Source organism: Trachurus trachurus, assembly GCF_905171665.1.
Source record: "Trachurus trachurus genome assembly, chromosome: 13".
NCBI classification, from domain to species: domain Eukaryota; kingdom Metazoa; phylum Chordata; class Actinopteri; order Carangiformes; family Carangidae; genus Trachurus; species Trachurus trachurus.
This window is the reverse complement of record NC_139892.1, coordinates 11,214,726-11,231,403: the sequence shown is the minus strand read 5'-3', so window position 1 is coordinate 11,231,403 and position 16,678 is coordinate 11,214,726. Positions and strand designations below refer to the sequence as shown.

Below are 16,678 nucleotides of genomic sequence, written 5' to 3'. Positions count from 1 at the left end.
GTCAGATGACTGCAGAGAGGGAGGACGAAAAGTTTTTTCCTATTGAGAAATTAATAAACAAGTTCATGAACCGATGATTTGAAAACATCACAGAAGTAGAAAAACAAGAAAACTTGTAAACTGTAAACTGAAACTGTAAAGAAAAATCACCACATCATCAATAAAGCAATCGAAGACATCAAAAGTTCATCACTGTAGATTAACAACACACCACTGATCCTTTCCAAAGTGTTCAAGTCTTCACATTTGTCACAGTTTTTCCAAAACGCGGTGCAAAATACAGTGCACAGACTCTCAGAAATCTTAATTAAAATAAAAATATATCTCTCAAATGTTCAACACGAGATGAAGCAAACTCTGTTATGAGGATGAAAAGTTTTAAAAACACTAAACTTCGTCTCCTCCTCAGTGTGGAGAGGTGTCGGTACATGGACTCTAAGATGAAGCCGCTCTGGATCGTTTACAACAATAAGCTGATGGGGGGAGACACCCTGGGAATCATCTTCAAGAATGGAGATGGTAAGAGGAGGAGGAGGAGGAGGAGGAGGAGGAAGTTTATATCGCAAGGTCATGATGAAGTAATAAAGTCACTTTCTAATTATGAAATCAACGACTTTTCGTCTTCTACTTTTTTTTAGATCTGAGGCAAGACATGTTGACCCTCCAGATCCTGAGGTTGATGGATTTGCTATGGAAGGAGGCTAATCTCGACCTTAGGTGAGGGTTTTGTGAGCTTTTGTGTATGTGTGTGTGTTTGCATCTGTCTGTGCACAAGTGTGTGTCTGTGCACAAGTGTGTGTCTGTGTGTCTGTGTGTGTGTGTTCAACAGACTGAACCGTGTCAAGCTGTTTGTTCCTGTTCTCTGTGGGGAAGGGGAAGCTCTGCTGGGGTGCACAGAGGAGAGGGGAGACACTAAATTACCCCATGGTAGTTTGACCTCCAACCCTTTTTACACTCCAGACATCCACACACACACACACATAAATATCTGCATTACACCCTAATCAAATCCACACTTTAGCACAGTTACAGACTGTCCTCGTCATACACCGACACATCTGGATTCGAGCGTTGGAGGGGTTTGTTTTGACAGTTGAGCTTGAGGACGATGTTTCAGATTTCAGGGACGTGGGTTCACAGTTTGGACAAAGTTTGGAGGGGAGACTTTGAGATTAAAGGTTGGGACAATGTGATTTCTAGACGAGATGCAGACAGTATGTGTTGATTATTTTCAGGCAGTTTATTGATGTATTTAAACAAAACAACATCATTACATCACGTTAGGGTTAAAGGGATTTAAATCTCTATTACATCTCTGCATGTCTGCAAATAAAATCTAAAAATTGCATGTGTGGTTTAATCAATCAATCGATCAGGTTTTGTTTATATACAGTAGCACCTTTCATACAAATTTAAACACAATTCAAACAACAATATTGCATAATAATAAAATAATTATGTAATAATTAGTAGATAACTAAACGAATGATATATCAGTAGTTGTAATTAAAAAGGACAAGGGTGGAGAGAAACAATAAAATATAACAAAAATAAGTTTAAACACTTAGATAAATAAATAAAGTTATAGAAAAAGCCTTATTTATTTTATATAAACAGCTAAAACAGCGTCACTAGAGGAGTGGTCTTGTCTGCCTGGTGTGTAACACTGCGGAGACTGTGTCAGTAAACTGGGCCAGAAAAGACAAAGTGTTTTTCAGGTGACATAATTCTTGCAGCTGCACAGAGAACGAGTGGCGCCACCTTGTGGAAACAGTGGGAACAAGTCAGTGAAAATTTGACCGTAATGACCGCATCATCTGCGCGTTGTCTCGAGTGTCATCGCGTCGTCACCATATGTTCTACAGATGCTGTGTTTTCCCATCTGTCACATCTCAACTGACTGCTCTGGATCAACGTCAGACTGGCGACAGAGTTGCATGAATCATCCTGATATCTTCATCTCCGCTCCTGCTCGACTGACACACATCAGAGTTGTGCTTTTGTGTGGTGCAGATTTCTGGCTCCTGTTTGGAGGAAGTTTTCAAAAAAAATAAGATATCTGTATCTAATACTACATCTGATATTTATTACAGTGTGCATATTCAGAGTGTCTTAGATTTGTGATAAATAATAATGGATAATGCCTGACAGAAACCGTAGCAACGACTGTGGATGTGAAAAATGATTAGATTAAATGGTTTGATGTCTTTCTTGTTAATCAATAGCAGTTTAAATAGGTATGTTTTAGGCATTTTATTATAAAGATAGTGGGGCAGATGCCAATACCAATATCAGTCAGTAAAAAATTCTGATAACAAATTAATTGGCCCATATTCCTCCCAAAAATATGGTTCACACACTTGTGACAATTATGTGTTTTATATGTATTGTAAAGTACTGTTTAACAATAAATTATTGTTATTATATTATTAAATTATTTTATTTTATTATTCAGAATGGCCTCAGTGCAGCACTGCAGAAAACTCTTGGAAAATGTAAATTAAATTTTTTAGAAAGTGATTGGAAAATGTCAAAAGCCTCTAATAGTGATGAAACACTTCAAACACTCACAGGCCTCTGTCAGTGTTTGAAGCCATAACACCACAAACTGAATAAACACTAAAGTCATTTTTTCTTCAGTGGATTTCATTTCTAAATTAAACCCAGACAGTTTATAGTTCACCTTTAAAGTCTGAAGGCACAAACTTCAGTTTTTGTCGACCCAACACATTCGCTGTGATACTCATTAGTCTGAGATCAGCTCAAATCAGCCAATTAATCAAGTTCACACTGTTCTTGTGTCTCCGTGCAGAATCGTACCGTATGGTTGCCTAGCGACAGGCGACCGGGCCGGGCTGATCGAGGTGGTGTCGTCGGCAGACACGATCGCCAACATCCAGCTGACGAGCAGCAACGTGGCAGCGGCGGCCGCCTTCAACAAGGACGCTCTGCTCAACTGGCTCAAAGAGAGAAACTCTGGGTGAGAGGACGAAGCTGCAGCGGAGGCCCTGGCGGTCTGATCACTAATCACTAATCACTATCGTATCAATCAGGGATCAATAATGTGTATTGTGTGTGTTGTGTGTTGACAGTGATGCTCTTGATCGGGCCATCGAGGAGTTCACTCTGTCATGTGCAGGCTACTGTGTAGCCACCTACGTCCTGGGCATCGGAGACCGCCACAGTGACAACATCATGGTCCGCAGCACTGGACAGGTGAGACGCACTCCGAGTTTTTAAACAGACCATTTGTCATCCCCTGGTTTCCATGGAGCTGACATTAATTGATTAATTGTGGATTGATTGGCCGTCTCGTCCTGCAGCTCTTCCACATAGACTTCGGCCACATCCTCGGCAACTTTAAGTCCAAGTTTGGCATCAAGAGGGAGCGAGTGCCGTTCATCCTCACGCACGACTTCATCCACGTCATTCAGCAGGGCAAGACGGGCTACACAGAGAAGTTTGGCAGGTTTGTATTTTATTTATATTAACGTGTATTTACATTAACAGAATAGTCTGATTACACAGCCTTGAATGAACTCCTACCTTCAACTTGAAGGTAACAGTTTGTGCAGCTGTTGACGTGCACTGCATTGTGTTAAAGCAGAAGTAAGCGGAATGTTTGTGTTAAAGCAGAAGTAAGCAGAATATTTGTGTTAATAAGTCTTAAATAGTTATATCTTCCGACAGCAATCACTTACATAGAGTGTTTGGTCTGAAACACGGGTCTGTCAGTCACTCTGCTCTGCTGTAAGCCGAGGAGAAAACTTTCCTTGTATCCTACAACCTTTATCCAATGAGGAGAGAGAACGGCATAAAGGGGCGGTCCTCTCTGTGTGTGCAGCCAAGGGATGCGCGTGAATGTGGTGACGTAGGGACGAGGGCGGGGACTGCTAACTCCATCGGCTGACAAGAAGTTAGCCAAAACGACCGGATCGCTTACTTCTGCTTTAACAAGTATCCTTAGTGTTTGGCCGACCCCATTTATACCTATAAAGACAGATAAAAAATGGTTTAATCAATCAGTCAATCAAATTTTATTTGCATAGCACCTTTCAGAGCAAATAAATGCCGTTCAAATTTTGATTGAAAAAGTATATACTATACTGTATAAAAAGTGAAACAACAACAATGATGTGGAGACTAATGCATGAAGATTAAAAACAACAATAAAATATAGCAATAGTAAATGATAAAAACACAATAAAATATGATAAAATATAAAAACAATAAAAATTTAATAAAATAGAATAAAATGCAGGTTTGAAATATAGAACAAAATATAAAAACACTCAAAAGAAAGATAACAGTAAGAGAGAAGAAACTAATAAAATAGAAGACTGTAAAACTGTAGAATAAAATAACTATGAGACTGTAACATAAAATCCAGATTAAAGAGATGGGTTTTTAGCTTACGTTTGGAAGTGTCAATGTTTGTAACTCCTCTCAGAGATTATGATCAAGAGGAGCTTTTATTTTCACCGTTTTACACAACTCTAAAGACCTGAAAATGCAGAGGAACTGTTTTATCTATATCTTTATTTATTAGGGGGGAATATGAGCATTCATTAAGTTGTGGAATAAAGATGTTAAAAAATAAAATAACCACTGGTGTGGGCATAAAGTGTCTTTATGGGTAAATAGGGCATCACAGTCACAGCAGAGTGGGTGCAGTATCCTCTGTCACCAGCAGTGGGCAGTCGAAGCTCAAGCACCGATGACACTGTGTCTCTGCAGGTTTCAGTGAGCAAACATGAAACTGAGTACGTGGGGAAAAAGAAATGAGATGCAGTTTATTTAAAAGAGAAAACGTCTTACACACACTGGTTCAGTTGTTTCAGCATTTTCAGTTGAAACAACGTTCACTCACACATGGACGTATAAAAGCCTGAAGAGACGCTGAGGAATGGATTAATAAATCCTGCAGGATCAGGATCAAATCCCTTTAATTGCACCAAATAGATCATTAAATCACACGGTGCTTCAAACACACAGAGTTTAATGGGATAGTTATTGTTTCATGCCAAATTCAAAGAATGTCACTGATGTTGGGTTTATGGGTTTTCTACTTCAAAGAGAAGAAAAAAAACTGCTTCATTAACGGGAAGTCTCTCTAGATGCATAAATTAAATCTTTGTTTAATGAGTTGGATTCTTGGAAATAACTCCGTCATCGTGCTGCTGACTGATACCTAAAGTGAAAAAGTTCAAAGCGGAGTTAAAGATTTTTTATCTCTAACTAACGATCCTTCCTCTGACTGAGAATAAACTCTGCTCACACAAACCTCAGCAACTTGTTTTGTCACTGAGAGAGATTGGCATCAGGGCGGCCGGCAGTGCATGTGTGAGTGTGTGGTATATTGCGAAGGCATCACTGGGCAACGCAGCCGTCATGTACAGTGTTTACCACGTAAAAGAGCTGTGACGGCACAAGAGAGTCTCAAGCCAGTGGAAATACCCCTGTGGTAGTGTGTGTGTGTGTGTTGTAATGACCTACATACGTGTCTGTACCAGAGGAGGGTAAACATCTGCAGGCCGCTCCTGTGCAGCGTCAACGGTTTCAGAAGTCACTGCAGCTCACATATAATGTAAATAAATGTATAACTCACTGGTGTGTTGGTGGCGATAAGTTGGTCAGAGGATTAAACATTAATTCATCATTATTAATCTTATTAAATTTGACTCTTTTATGAATGTGGGACTCAGTATTTATGAATTAAGTGTTGATGAAATAGCTATGAGTGGTTCATTAGACAATATAGTATAAGATATGATTAACAGCCTATTTGCATGTACATTTATGCTGCACTTACACATACAGTATTTAAACATGTACTAGTTATTAATGAATGTGTTAATAGATGTTTTATAAATACATCTTAATGCTGCAACTCACAATTAATTCAGGTAGTTACTACTTACTTTATCATATGTAAATGATGCATAAATTTACACTTATACATGTTATAATTTACTCTCTTTTTTTTTGTTTGAAATTCATATTATATCTGATAAAAGATGGATTCAGTATTTATAGATTAAGAATGAAAATACAGTGATGAAGCAGATTTTACATGTTAAACATGTGTTTTATAAATTGCAGTTCTTGTTAAATGAAGAACTAAAGTGTTGTTGACATCTGGACTGTTAGAGCTGCAGAGCTTGTGATGGTGTAATATCATCTCTGAGGGTCTTATGTCATTACATTTTTAATTACACTGACTTTATGTGTAATACTCAGCGTGCTCCCTTGACATTTAAACTGTTTCCCACAATGCATCTTCACAGCGGGCCGCTGTTGAGGAGCAGAGACAGTGCAAGAGATGGAAATATAAATATTTATCTGAACGTATCAAGTGATGTAGTGACTCTGCTGCTGTCTCAGCAAAACGTATATCCGTGTGTGTGGGTGGGTCGACTGAAGCAGTAGCACTTTTTGACGTCCACTCGCTGTAAACAACTGGTGTAGTGGAAGAGGAAACAGCCTGGAGGAGGTGTAAACCCTCTGATCTGATGACCTACACCACATTCAAAACACTTTTCCCTCTCTTCATACAGTAGTTCCCTCTCTTCATAAACGTTGAGCCCGTTTCATCATCATCGTCATCATTCCACTTTTATATCTTAAAATAGAGGTTTGAATCACACTTTAAAATATATAAAATATCATAATAATATAAAGTCTGAGAGGTGATGCAATAAAAAACGTCAGATCTTAATTGTCCGAGCCTGGAGCTACCTGTGCATCCCGGACACAGTGAGTCACTGGAAACATCCAGGAAGTGTTTTAATCAGCTTATAATGATCAGAGTGGGCAACTTCACTTAACACATTCACTGATGAGCAGATATGAAGCTGGTGTCCTGCTGCTCAGGGTCAACAACACAGGAGGAGAGGAACTGGTCTGTTCTGCCTCATGTACATCCCAGAACCTGATGAGCTATGTGTTATGATGGTTTTATACTGTATATGTTATATAATATAATTTTATACATTATAATATTGTTTATTGACTGTTTGTTCCCTCTGTGTCATGTTCAGACACATAAAAGGGATAGTTCACACAAAATTGAAATTTTACACATTATCTACTCACCCTCATGTCGACTAAGGGCTGGGAGAAGTTTCAGAGTCCTCCGTGGCTTCTCTGAGTTACACGGGGTCTCGGCGTAGCAGTGCATGTCCATATAACGGTTGCAAATGGATACCAACTTTCTTCGTAACAAAAAGACACACCAAAAAACATCCAAATACCTCCATGCTGCACGTATGTAATGTCCGTCTTGTATTGAAGCCCCGAAATGTGAAGTTGTCCCGAAAAAAATGAAATACGTCCATTTTTCAAGCTTGTTTGTAGCGGAAGCTCCTCTTCCCATTTTGTCCAAATTTGACGAACCGGGAAGAGGAGCTTCGAGAAGCAATTTCGCATTTCGGGGCTTCAATACAAGACGGACATTACATACGAGCAGCATGGAGGTATTTGGATGTTTTTTGGTGTGTCTTTTTGTTACGAAGACAGTTGGTATCCATTTGCAACCGTTATATGGACATGCACTGCTACGCCGAGACCCCCTGTAACTCAAAGAAGCCACGGAGGACTCTGAAACTTCTCCCAGCCCTTAGTAGAAATTTCAATTTTGGGTGAGCTATCCCTTTAAAGTGCTCTATTAAACTCATTTATGTTGTTTCACTATGGAGAAAATGCTTTAAACACAAGAAATAAGGTGATGTGTCATAAATAACCACGTGGGTGTATATATGTGTGTCTGTGTGTTGTAGTTTCCGTCAGTACTGTGAGGAGGCCTATTTAATCCTGAGGAAGAATGGAAACCTCTTCATCACACTGTTCGCCCTCATGCTGACGGCTGGACTGCCGGAGCTCACCTCAGTCAAAGACATCCAGTACTTAAAGGTATCACACGCGCAAACACACACATACGCATGAGTTTCATAAAGTAAAAAGTATGTAGTCAATCAGTGGAAAGACAGTGATAAATATTCAGAGTTGCCCACAGTCTGCACCTTACGCACTGTGATTGTTTAAACCAGCAGCGACTTCCTCACCTTATCGCAACATCTTCAGTTTCGCCTTTTCATCTCTTTGGGTCTTTTGCAAAGAGATGAAAAGACGAATGGAAGAAGAAACGGAAAGAGAGAGCGAGAAAGGGAGATTTAAAGATTTGCCAAAGCTCATGTGAGATAACATACCAGGGTTATGACGTAGGAACAAAGCTGCGGGTCTCAAAGTCAGCTGACTACCGAGTATCTGAAGGATTGTTCAGTACAACTTAGTACAAAGTCACGAGCTGAATAGTTTAGGATGTGTTTTCTTTTGGGCTTCACTGTCTCTACATGTGTAGAAGTGACTGTTGATGAGGGAACAGAGAAGAAAGAACCAGTTAAAGAATTCTTGTAAAGAGTTTCAGAATCACAGTGATATCAAGTTTTTCAGTATATGGTAGGTATGTTGTTAATGTTGAACTGCTCATGGCTGATTGAATGTGCTTTTAATGGAGCCAGTTTGCTCAAATATAAACAAATATAACTTTCCAATTTTTGATTCAACTAACCAAAGTCGTACAAACATGACTTAACTTTATTTAACATCATTGTGGTCATACCTGGTTCTACTTTCTACTATCTGTTTTGACCAGCATCTGTATGTTATTTATGTGGATCTATAAAGCACTTTGTGACTTCTGTGTGAGAAAGTGCTTTATGTATTAATTTAACTTTGTTAAATATTTTTTCTTATAAAGCATCAGCTTGTTCAGATAACTACAACCCGTGATTGAATCAATGCTTCTTATGTGTAACAGGAAGATAACTCTAAATATGTAGGAGAGGACAGAGAAGAACATCAAAATATTTATTAAACCAACAGGTTATTAAAAAGAGAGAAAGAATAAATACAGAAAAGAGAAGAAAGGAAAAGGTGCATAAATTACTGAGGTCATTAAAGGAGCAATAAATTAGTAAAAGTTTAATTTAATGTATCCAAGTACATAAGAGTAAGAAAAATAATGACCTCACCTGTAAGAGTCCTTGCCTCAATAATTCTTTCTTCTTTGACACAAAGAAATCACAAACTAACTCAGTCCTTCACTGAACAAAGTTAATTCTCATCATCTGTTGGTAAAATAAGTATTTTTGTACCAGTGGAGCTCAAAGTGGAGTTCAGGGTCCCTCAGCGGTCCTTGAGTGGGCCCCTAAGGGTCCACAGTAAAAAGATCAAAGTCATTTATATTCACTATTATTCCATCAATAAGATTATGTATTTTGTTTAAGTCACTAAACTTAAAACATCTCCAATCTGAACTCTTATCAGAGGATGTTCTGTGGGAGGTCAGAGAAGAGCCACAGTTTTATCTGAAAACCACAGTGATAATGCTGAGCAGTGCAGACAAGTACATCTACAATATTTTTCTGTTATTTTATATTTAGCTGTTTAGCCCAGCTCTTCAACTTCTTCATCACATGACTAATCCCCTCCTCCTCCCCCTCCCTTCCTCCTCAGGATTCTCTGGCTCTGGGTAAAACAGACGAAGAGGCGCTGAAGCAGTTCAGACAGAAGTTCGACGAGGCCCTGAGAGAGAGCTGGACGACCAAAGTCAACTGGATGGCTCACAATGTGGCCAAAGACAACCGCTCCTAGAGAGCAGCTACTGTACCAACCCCTGGAGGTCAGGGGTCTGGGGTCAGGGGTCAGGGGCCAAGAGGACACAGCAACTACAACAATGATGATGACGATGACGAGGAAGAAGAAGTGTGTGAGTGTAGGAGAGTCAGGGTCAAATCCACCTGTTTCTAAAGAAGGGAATCTAGCAGAACATCCCACACAGGAGCAGATTCACCCCCCATCACACACACACACACACACACACACACACACACGCACACACACATATACTGTACAGTGGAAGCTACTCTATGGGACAGTTCGGTTCAGGTACCCTGACCTGCACCCTCACTCCACCGCCCCCCTCCTCACCTCGCATCCTGGAGAGAAAAAAAAGATATTTAAAAAAAAAAATCCAAGTTCATGGTCTTGTGACATTTATGTGGAATCATGGTGGGTGACGTCATTGCGGGTTTTGCACAGGCGCAGCAGGTGATGGAGCACACACACACACACTCAGCCAAAGGAAGGGAAGTGAAGCGGCCACTCTGCACACACTAAAGACGTTTTAAAAAAAAAAAGAAAGAAAGAAAGATCATATTTTTGTTTCAGAGCGGCTGAGTTTTATTGTTGGACGGACTTGAACCTCTGCGTGCACAGACTCTGAACAGTAGGTGGGGGGGTCGGCCGATTGGTTTTTGACCCCGCCCCTGAACTGTTTTAAGAGAAACAGAGGAGATAAGAGATGGGTGGGGAGGAAAGGACAAGGAAAACGACTCCACCCACCCACCGCGTCTTACAACAATGTGCACAACTACGCTCACAGGAAGTGCATCTTAACAAGTCTCGCTGCCTCAAAGTGTGCCTCAAAACTGCGGGAAGATTGTACTATTTTCTTCTTTTTTCAATTTTTTCTTCGGTTTTCTTTTTCCTTTCGCCATTTAAGAATTTATCACAAGACTTCAATGTGCCAGACTACTTCACTTGTCCATGAAAAAAAGAACCTTGTGTGAGGGGAATAGTGAGAGAAGAAAAAGAAGAAGAAGGACTTAAGTAGAGAAAAAGTCGCCCTGAGCCTTTTTTCGGTCCGCTGTCTGGATCCCGGTTCATCTGGACCATCGAACACTGGAATGTTTTCAGAGAGATGTATATGAGAAATTTCAATTTAGTCTTTTAATGGACTAAACATTTTTATTTTTTAATTTCTTTTATTTTGAAAATGACAATGTGCATTATTTCTTTTCAAATTTGTCAAATCATTGAGAGCATTATTGGACAAAAAGCGTGATCACCTGTGAGGTTTTTTTTTTTTTTTCCTCCACCCCACCTGTCTTAAAGGTCTTAAAAAGGATGTCAGGCTTGTAAAAGCACCCCCCACCCCAAACCCAACACACACTCATGCTAAGCAAACGTGACAAAAAAACAAAACCCAACTTGCTGAGAAATAACTGATGCTTTTAACGTGTTAGGACCAAAAGAAAAAAAAGCAAAACGTGTTAGCGGTCGAACTGTTGTTTATATTGTGTTTTTAATGACCTGCTTCTGAGTTCGATGTTGCAAATTTGTGCCGCTCTCTTTTAAAACGTATTTGTTTTTATACAAGCAGGTGTGGGCGGGGTCTAAGGCCTGTTTGGAGGAGGAAAGGGGTTGGGGGGTGGGGTTTCTCAGTAGGGACATTACACATTACACTGCAATGCAAAGCTACAGTACAGTACTCCCCCCCACCACCACCCCACTCTCCTCCCTGTTTTCGGCATATGGTGCTCTTCCAGTATCTGCATCTTGTGTTTGATTTTTCGTGCAATATCCGAGTATATGAACCATATCTTATTATATTAAACCTTGGGCGCGGGCCTAAGCCTATAATGGTTTTGTCTGTTGGTTTATGTGTGATGCAGCTGTGTTTCGCACCACTAGCCTTCAAAATGTCTCAGACACTGGATATTGTCAAATGTACAGGCTTTTATTGTTTTGCTGTTTTTTTGTTTTCATAGGAGTTTATTAAAGTTATTTTCCACCGCGCTGCATCTTTCTACTTGTGGTCCGTTTAGCTGTTTGCAGGAGATGATGTGGGTTGTGTGACCGGGCGCCCCCACTCGTGGGCAGAGCTGTGGATTGTTGTCTCTAATTTGGGAGCTCTTCTGGCTGCGTATTGATTCCACACCAGATTTATATTCAGAAGTATTTTCACCCCCGACAGAGACTAAGTTAAGAAGGCAATATCGCTGCCAACTAGAGAGAAGTTAAATATGCTCCTCTTATACTTCTCTTGTCGACTAAATTAGCTTTATGAACTTTTCCTCCTCTGACTCATAAGATTACAGTATCAAAAGTAATGGAGGTGACAGTGAGGACACATTTGGTGTCAATGTCACAGAACTTTCTGTCCAGTTATTTCAGGTCACACTCAGGTCTCAGCTGGCTTCAGTGGCTCAGTTACAAGATGCACACATCTATAGACCAGACTGCATTTATATTAAGATGTTAGATTTGAGCCAGGACTGGGACAGTATCAGATTTTCATTGCACACATATTATTGTGACAATAATTTATTTGAAGGGTTAGGGTTAGAAAGCCATACTATTAGTCATATTTTAATTTTGCTGTGTGTTTCGTCTCCTTTTTTTGCCAACTGAATTGCATTTAAACATAAAAAAGTATATTTAGAACTGTACAAAAAGAAAAACTACACTTGAGATGAACTTATAAACCAAAGAACCACAAGGCCTCACATGTGCTATCAACAAAGTATCAATATTTATTATTATTTTTTTTTTATTATTATTAATCATTTCCTCGCAACCACTTTTACAATATTAATTCAGCAACCATTTGGACAATTCATTTTACAAGTGGTGCTAGTAGACAGACAATCGTCTTTTGTTTTTTGTTTTTTTTTATTTATATACAGGTATAAATAAAAAAATAAATAATAAGTCAGAAAACCAAAATTTTAGGATATTTAAGAAGAAAACAAAAGAGAAAAAAGAAATCAGCAACAGCAACCATAAAAAAAAATTAAATAAAAAAAAAAACATGCCAAACAAAAAAGACAAAACAAGACAAAGACTAAACAAAAACAATATATCATAAATAATAATATCAGTCATGGGTTCCCTCAATCAATTCATCAGTACGTACATATCTTTATCAATCACTTCTGAGTATGACCTATAATCCCGCTCAGTACCAAAAGACAAACAAAGAAAGAAAAAAAAAGCTCTTTACATTATCAATCCATTTGTTCTCCCACTACCTCCATTAATGGTTGCCATCTCTCTGTAAACACTTCCTTCTGTAATCTCAACATATATGTAATTCTTTCCATTGTGTAAATATTTTTCAGAATTGTTACCCAATCAGTGTATGTGGGAGGGTCCTGTTTACGCCATCTTAATGTAATTGTTTTCTTTGCTGCTATTAGTACTATTTGTAGGATATACATCCTTTTTCTACTGAGAATAACATCTGGTTTCATCCCAAGAATCGCAGTCAAAGGGTCTCTAGCCAGTTCGACTTCTAATGTTTTGTTCGCAATAGCAAAAATGGATTTCCAAAAATTATCCAACAGTGGGCATTGCCAAAATATATGTAGGTGAGTTGCTGTGTTCACACCACATCCCCTCCAACATGTATTTGACTGGTTTGAGCTCATCTTTGCCATAATTTCTGGTGTTCTAAAAAATCTATTTACTATCTTCCATTGAAACTCTCTCCACCAATTGGCATTAGTAACTGTATGTATCTCAGCACAGATCTTTATCCAGCCTTCCTCAGTGATTTCCTGTTGTAGCTCTCTATCCCACCTTTCTTTCACATGATAAGTATTATCCTTTGACATTAAAGTCAGGATTCTATATAAATTAGTTATTGGCTTTTGTATATGATTTCCTTAAAGTATCAATATTTAATGTGTAACACATCACAGATATCAATCAATACAAGCAGTTGGTGGAGCCTCAGTCTCCAGCCAGGCCGACCTGCAAGCAAGTGATGCTTTAATGTGTTTGTAACATTATACTGTTGAATGATAGAGATTTATAAGTTTAAGATGCAGCATATTTGGAGCATTGTATAGCTCACTGGGTTGAGCAGGCACCTGATATACAGAGGCTAAATTCCCCACTGCAGTGGCCCAGGTTTGATTCCCCCAGCGGCTCTTTGATGCATGTCATTCCCCCCCTCTGTCTCTCTATTCCCTGTCTGTCTGAGTAAATATAATGTAGCACAAAATGGACACAGTCAAGTATGAATGAATGAACTTTATTATAATTATGGTGCAATTAAATTTAGTGTGGCTTTTCTCTCTGAATAAAAACAATAGAATACATAGTATTAAAAGTGTAAAAGGTTAGATACGAAGAAGTTAGAGAAGTGCAGCGCGTTAAAATTAATTATTAAAAAAATGAAAATTTTGATTGAAACTATAAGCTAAGACTGGAACTAAACAACAAAAGCTCCTCAGTTTAGTAAAAAATATGTGTATAAAATAATGTTATTTAGTCACATTTTATCTTCTAAAATGGTCTTGTTTGAATATTTGTGTACTTTTCCTCAACATTTGTTTTAATAATATTGGTATTGAGCGTTTTTGCAATGGAAAAATGCCACATTTTACTAGTTACATTTTCCAACAGCAGGGCCTTGAAGATGCAGCAGCTAAATGGGACTCAGCCGTCATTCATTTTATTATTTACACCCGTGCGTTATCCTGCCGTGACATGTCAACAAGTCTCCTGTAATAAAGGCCTCTGTTATATAATGCACTGTATATAAATGGACCCTTAAGAATATAGCACAACTTGACTCTGCCCAGTGCACTCTGTGTTTACTGGTGCAAATTTATTCTGCTCAGTTTGGTTTAAGGGAACTGAGGTGTGTATGTGTGTGTGTGTAAACATTGCCTGTGTGTGTGGTGGCCTCCTGTCTCAGGTTAGAATTAAAGGATATTTGGGAGGATCTCCGTAAATGCATCTCGAAGCTCCTTTGTGTGCAGGGCGCTAACCATCTGAAGGGGCTTTTTCCTTTATTGCAGTTTGTATGACTCAGAAAATGTGTTTCTCTTCACCCTGTGGGGAGTGTTAACAAAGTCTCTGATGATCATTTATCGATTCCCTTTTACTTGCAGCAACAATCACTGCTCGGTGTGAATCATCTGCTGTATGTGTGTGGCTGTTCGCCGCAGTTACATAAAACACTAACCTGCTACTGAGGGGAGGGTGTCCAGGGGGAGTTCAGCAGACACAGTGGCAGATATCCTCTAAGGAAGGTGTAAACAAAGGATGTGAAATATGAAAATGAAAAAAAAAAATCAAATAAAACACCACGCCCAGCAATCCTTTTATTAGGAACACCACACTTAAATGAGTGTCAGTTCTTCCTGTTATTCAACGTTTGAAACACTCCTTTGAGATTCTGCTTCATGCTGACATGATTATGTCACATAATCCAGACTGCAGCTACACACTCACTCATACTGCAGCATGTCTCCTGTTTTACCACATCCCAGAATGTGATAACACTGGATTCAGGTCTGGTGACTGGGGAGGGAGGCCACTGAAGCTGACTGAACTCGATTTGTGACCTGGAGCATCATCCTGCTGGAAGTAGACATTAGAGGATGGTAAATGGTGGCCATAAAGGAACAAATATGATCAATATCTCGGCTATATTGTAAATTAGGTTGCTCCTCAATATATCTCCGAGTTTAAATAAAGGTTATGAAGATGAATATTAATACTCAGATAGGCTGTAGCGTTCAGTCTATGATTTATTGGCATTAAGAAGTACAACTGTTACACCACCACTGCTGTTGCTGCGGCCTGGACGGATGACACAAGGTACAGTAGGTCTGGTCTGATCCACGGATTCAAGCAGTCGATGTCAAATTCTGAGTCTACCAGCTGCATGCCTCTGCGTCCACTGCAGCCTCGGGTTTCTGCCCTTGGCCGACATGAGTGGAACTTGACGTGGCTCCATGATCTCAACTTGTCTCTACTGTGGTGACCAAGCATTTGCTGTCTAGACCCCTCAACAGCTGTGGAGCCACTGCCTGCAGGATCTAAAACAGGCAAACTCAAGAGTCCTTGTTTTAAATCTCTTATCTTATTTGTTGTACTTGTTTAATCATTTCACTTGTAATGAACTTAAAGCAGAAGTAAGCGGAATATTTGTGTTAATATAAGTCTTAAATAGTTGTATCTTCCGACAGCAATCACTTATATAGAGTGTTTGGTCTGAAACACGGGTCTGTCAGTCACTCTGCTCTGCTGTAAGCCGAGGAGAAAACTTTCCTTGTATCCTACAACCTTTATCCAATGAGGAGAGAGAACGGCATAAAGGGGCGGTCCTCTCTGTGTGTGCAGCCAAGGGATGCGCGTGCATGTGGTGACGTAGGGACGAGGACGGGGACTGCTAACTCCATCTGCTGACAAGAAGTTAGCCAAAACGACCGGATCGCTTACTTCTGCTTTAATTGTATTATTATGTGCTACGTTTGTCCCTTCTTTACTATAAAACCCTCTGTGACTTGTGTTATTAAAGATGCTCTATAAATAAAATTTATAATTCTGGTGTTTGAGTAGCTCCTGACCTGTATCTGCATGATTTTATGCACTGTCCTGCTGCCATTATGATTGGCTGACTGAATAATTGCATGAGTTATGTTGCGCAGGTGTTCCTATTAAAATGCATGGTGGGTGTAGCTACTGTACATACTACATACCCTTTAAATGTAGAGGATTTCTGGTTAGGTAATCATGGAAGACGAGACATGACCAGCAGTCAGAGCCCATGGGTTTAAAACCACCCACATCATGACTCACACCTGTGTAGGGAATTCCACCCACCTGCAGGATCTCCCAGTTTTGACTGCCACCACCAGCAAATTAAATGTGTTTGTGTGATTAAAAGAGAGGGTGGCGGTGAAGGGAGTGATCCATGATTCAATCTCATCCTACTGTCATTAGTCAGATCCACCCACGCCTATTCCTATATAACTGAATGCAACAAGTAGCCTATATATGTTTCCTGGGACACGTTGGAAAACATACACAAAAC

The 16,678-nt window shown here is 39.5% G+C and overlaps 1 protein-coding gene across 3 annotated transcripts in view; it reads left to right on the top strand.

Moving 5' to 3' along the window:
• The window catches only part of pik3cb (phosphatidylinositol-4,5-bisphosphate 3-kinase, catalytic subunit beta), a 65,383-nt gene extending 54,337 nt beyond the window's left edge, over positions 1-11,046 (top strand). For all 3 annotated transcript variants that reach the window (XM_083985514.1, XM_083985515.1, XM_083985516.1), the window contains 7 exons: positions 410-519; positions 639-717; positions 2,813-2,980; positions 3,093-3,216; positions 3,324-3,469; positions 7,779-7,911; positions 9,517-11,046. In XM_083985514.1, coding sequence (XP_083841640.1) covers positions 410-519; positions 639-717; positions 2,813-2,980; positions 3,093-3,216; positions 3,324-3,469; positions 7,779-7,911; positions 9,517-9,654 — 898 coding nt within the window. In that variant the 3' untranslated portion in view covers positions 9,655-11,046. The remainder of the gene's footprint in view (positions 1-409; positions 520-638; positions 718-2,812; positions 2,981-3,092; positions 3,217-3,323; positions 3,470-7,778; positions 7,912-9,516) is intronic.
• Positions 11,047-16,678: the final 5,632 nt, after the last annotated feature.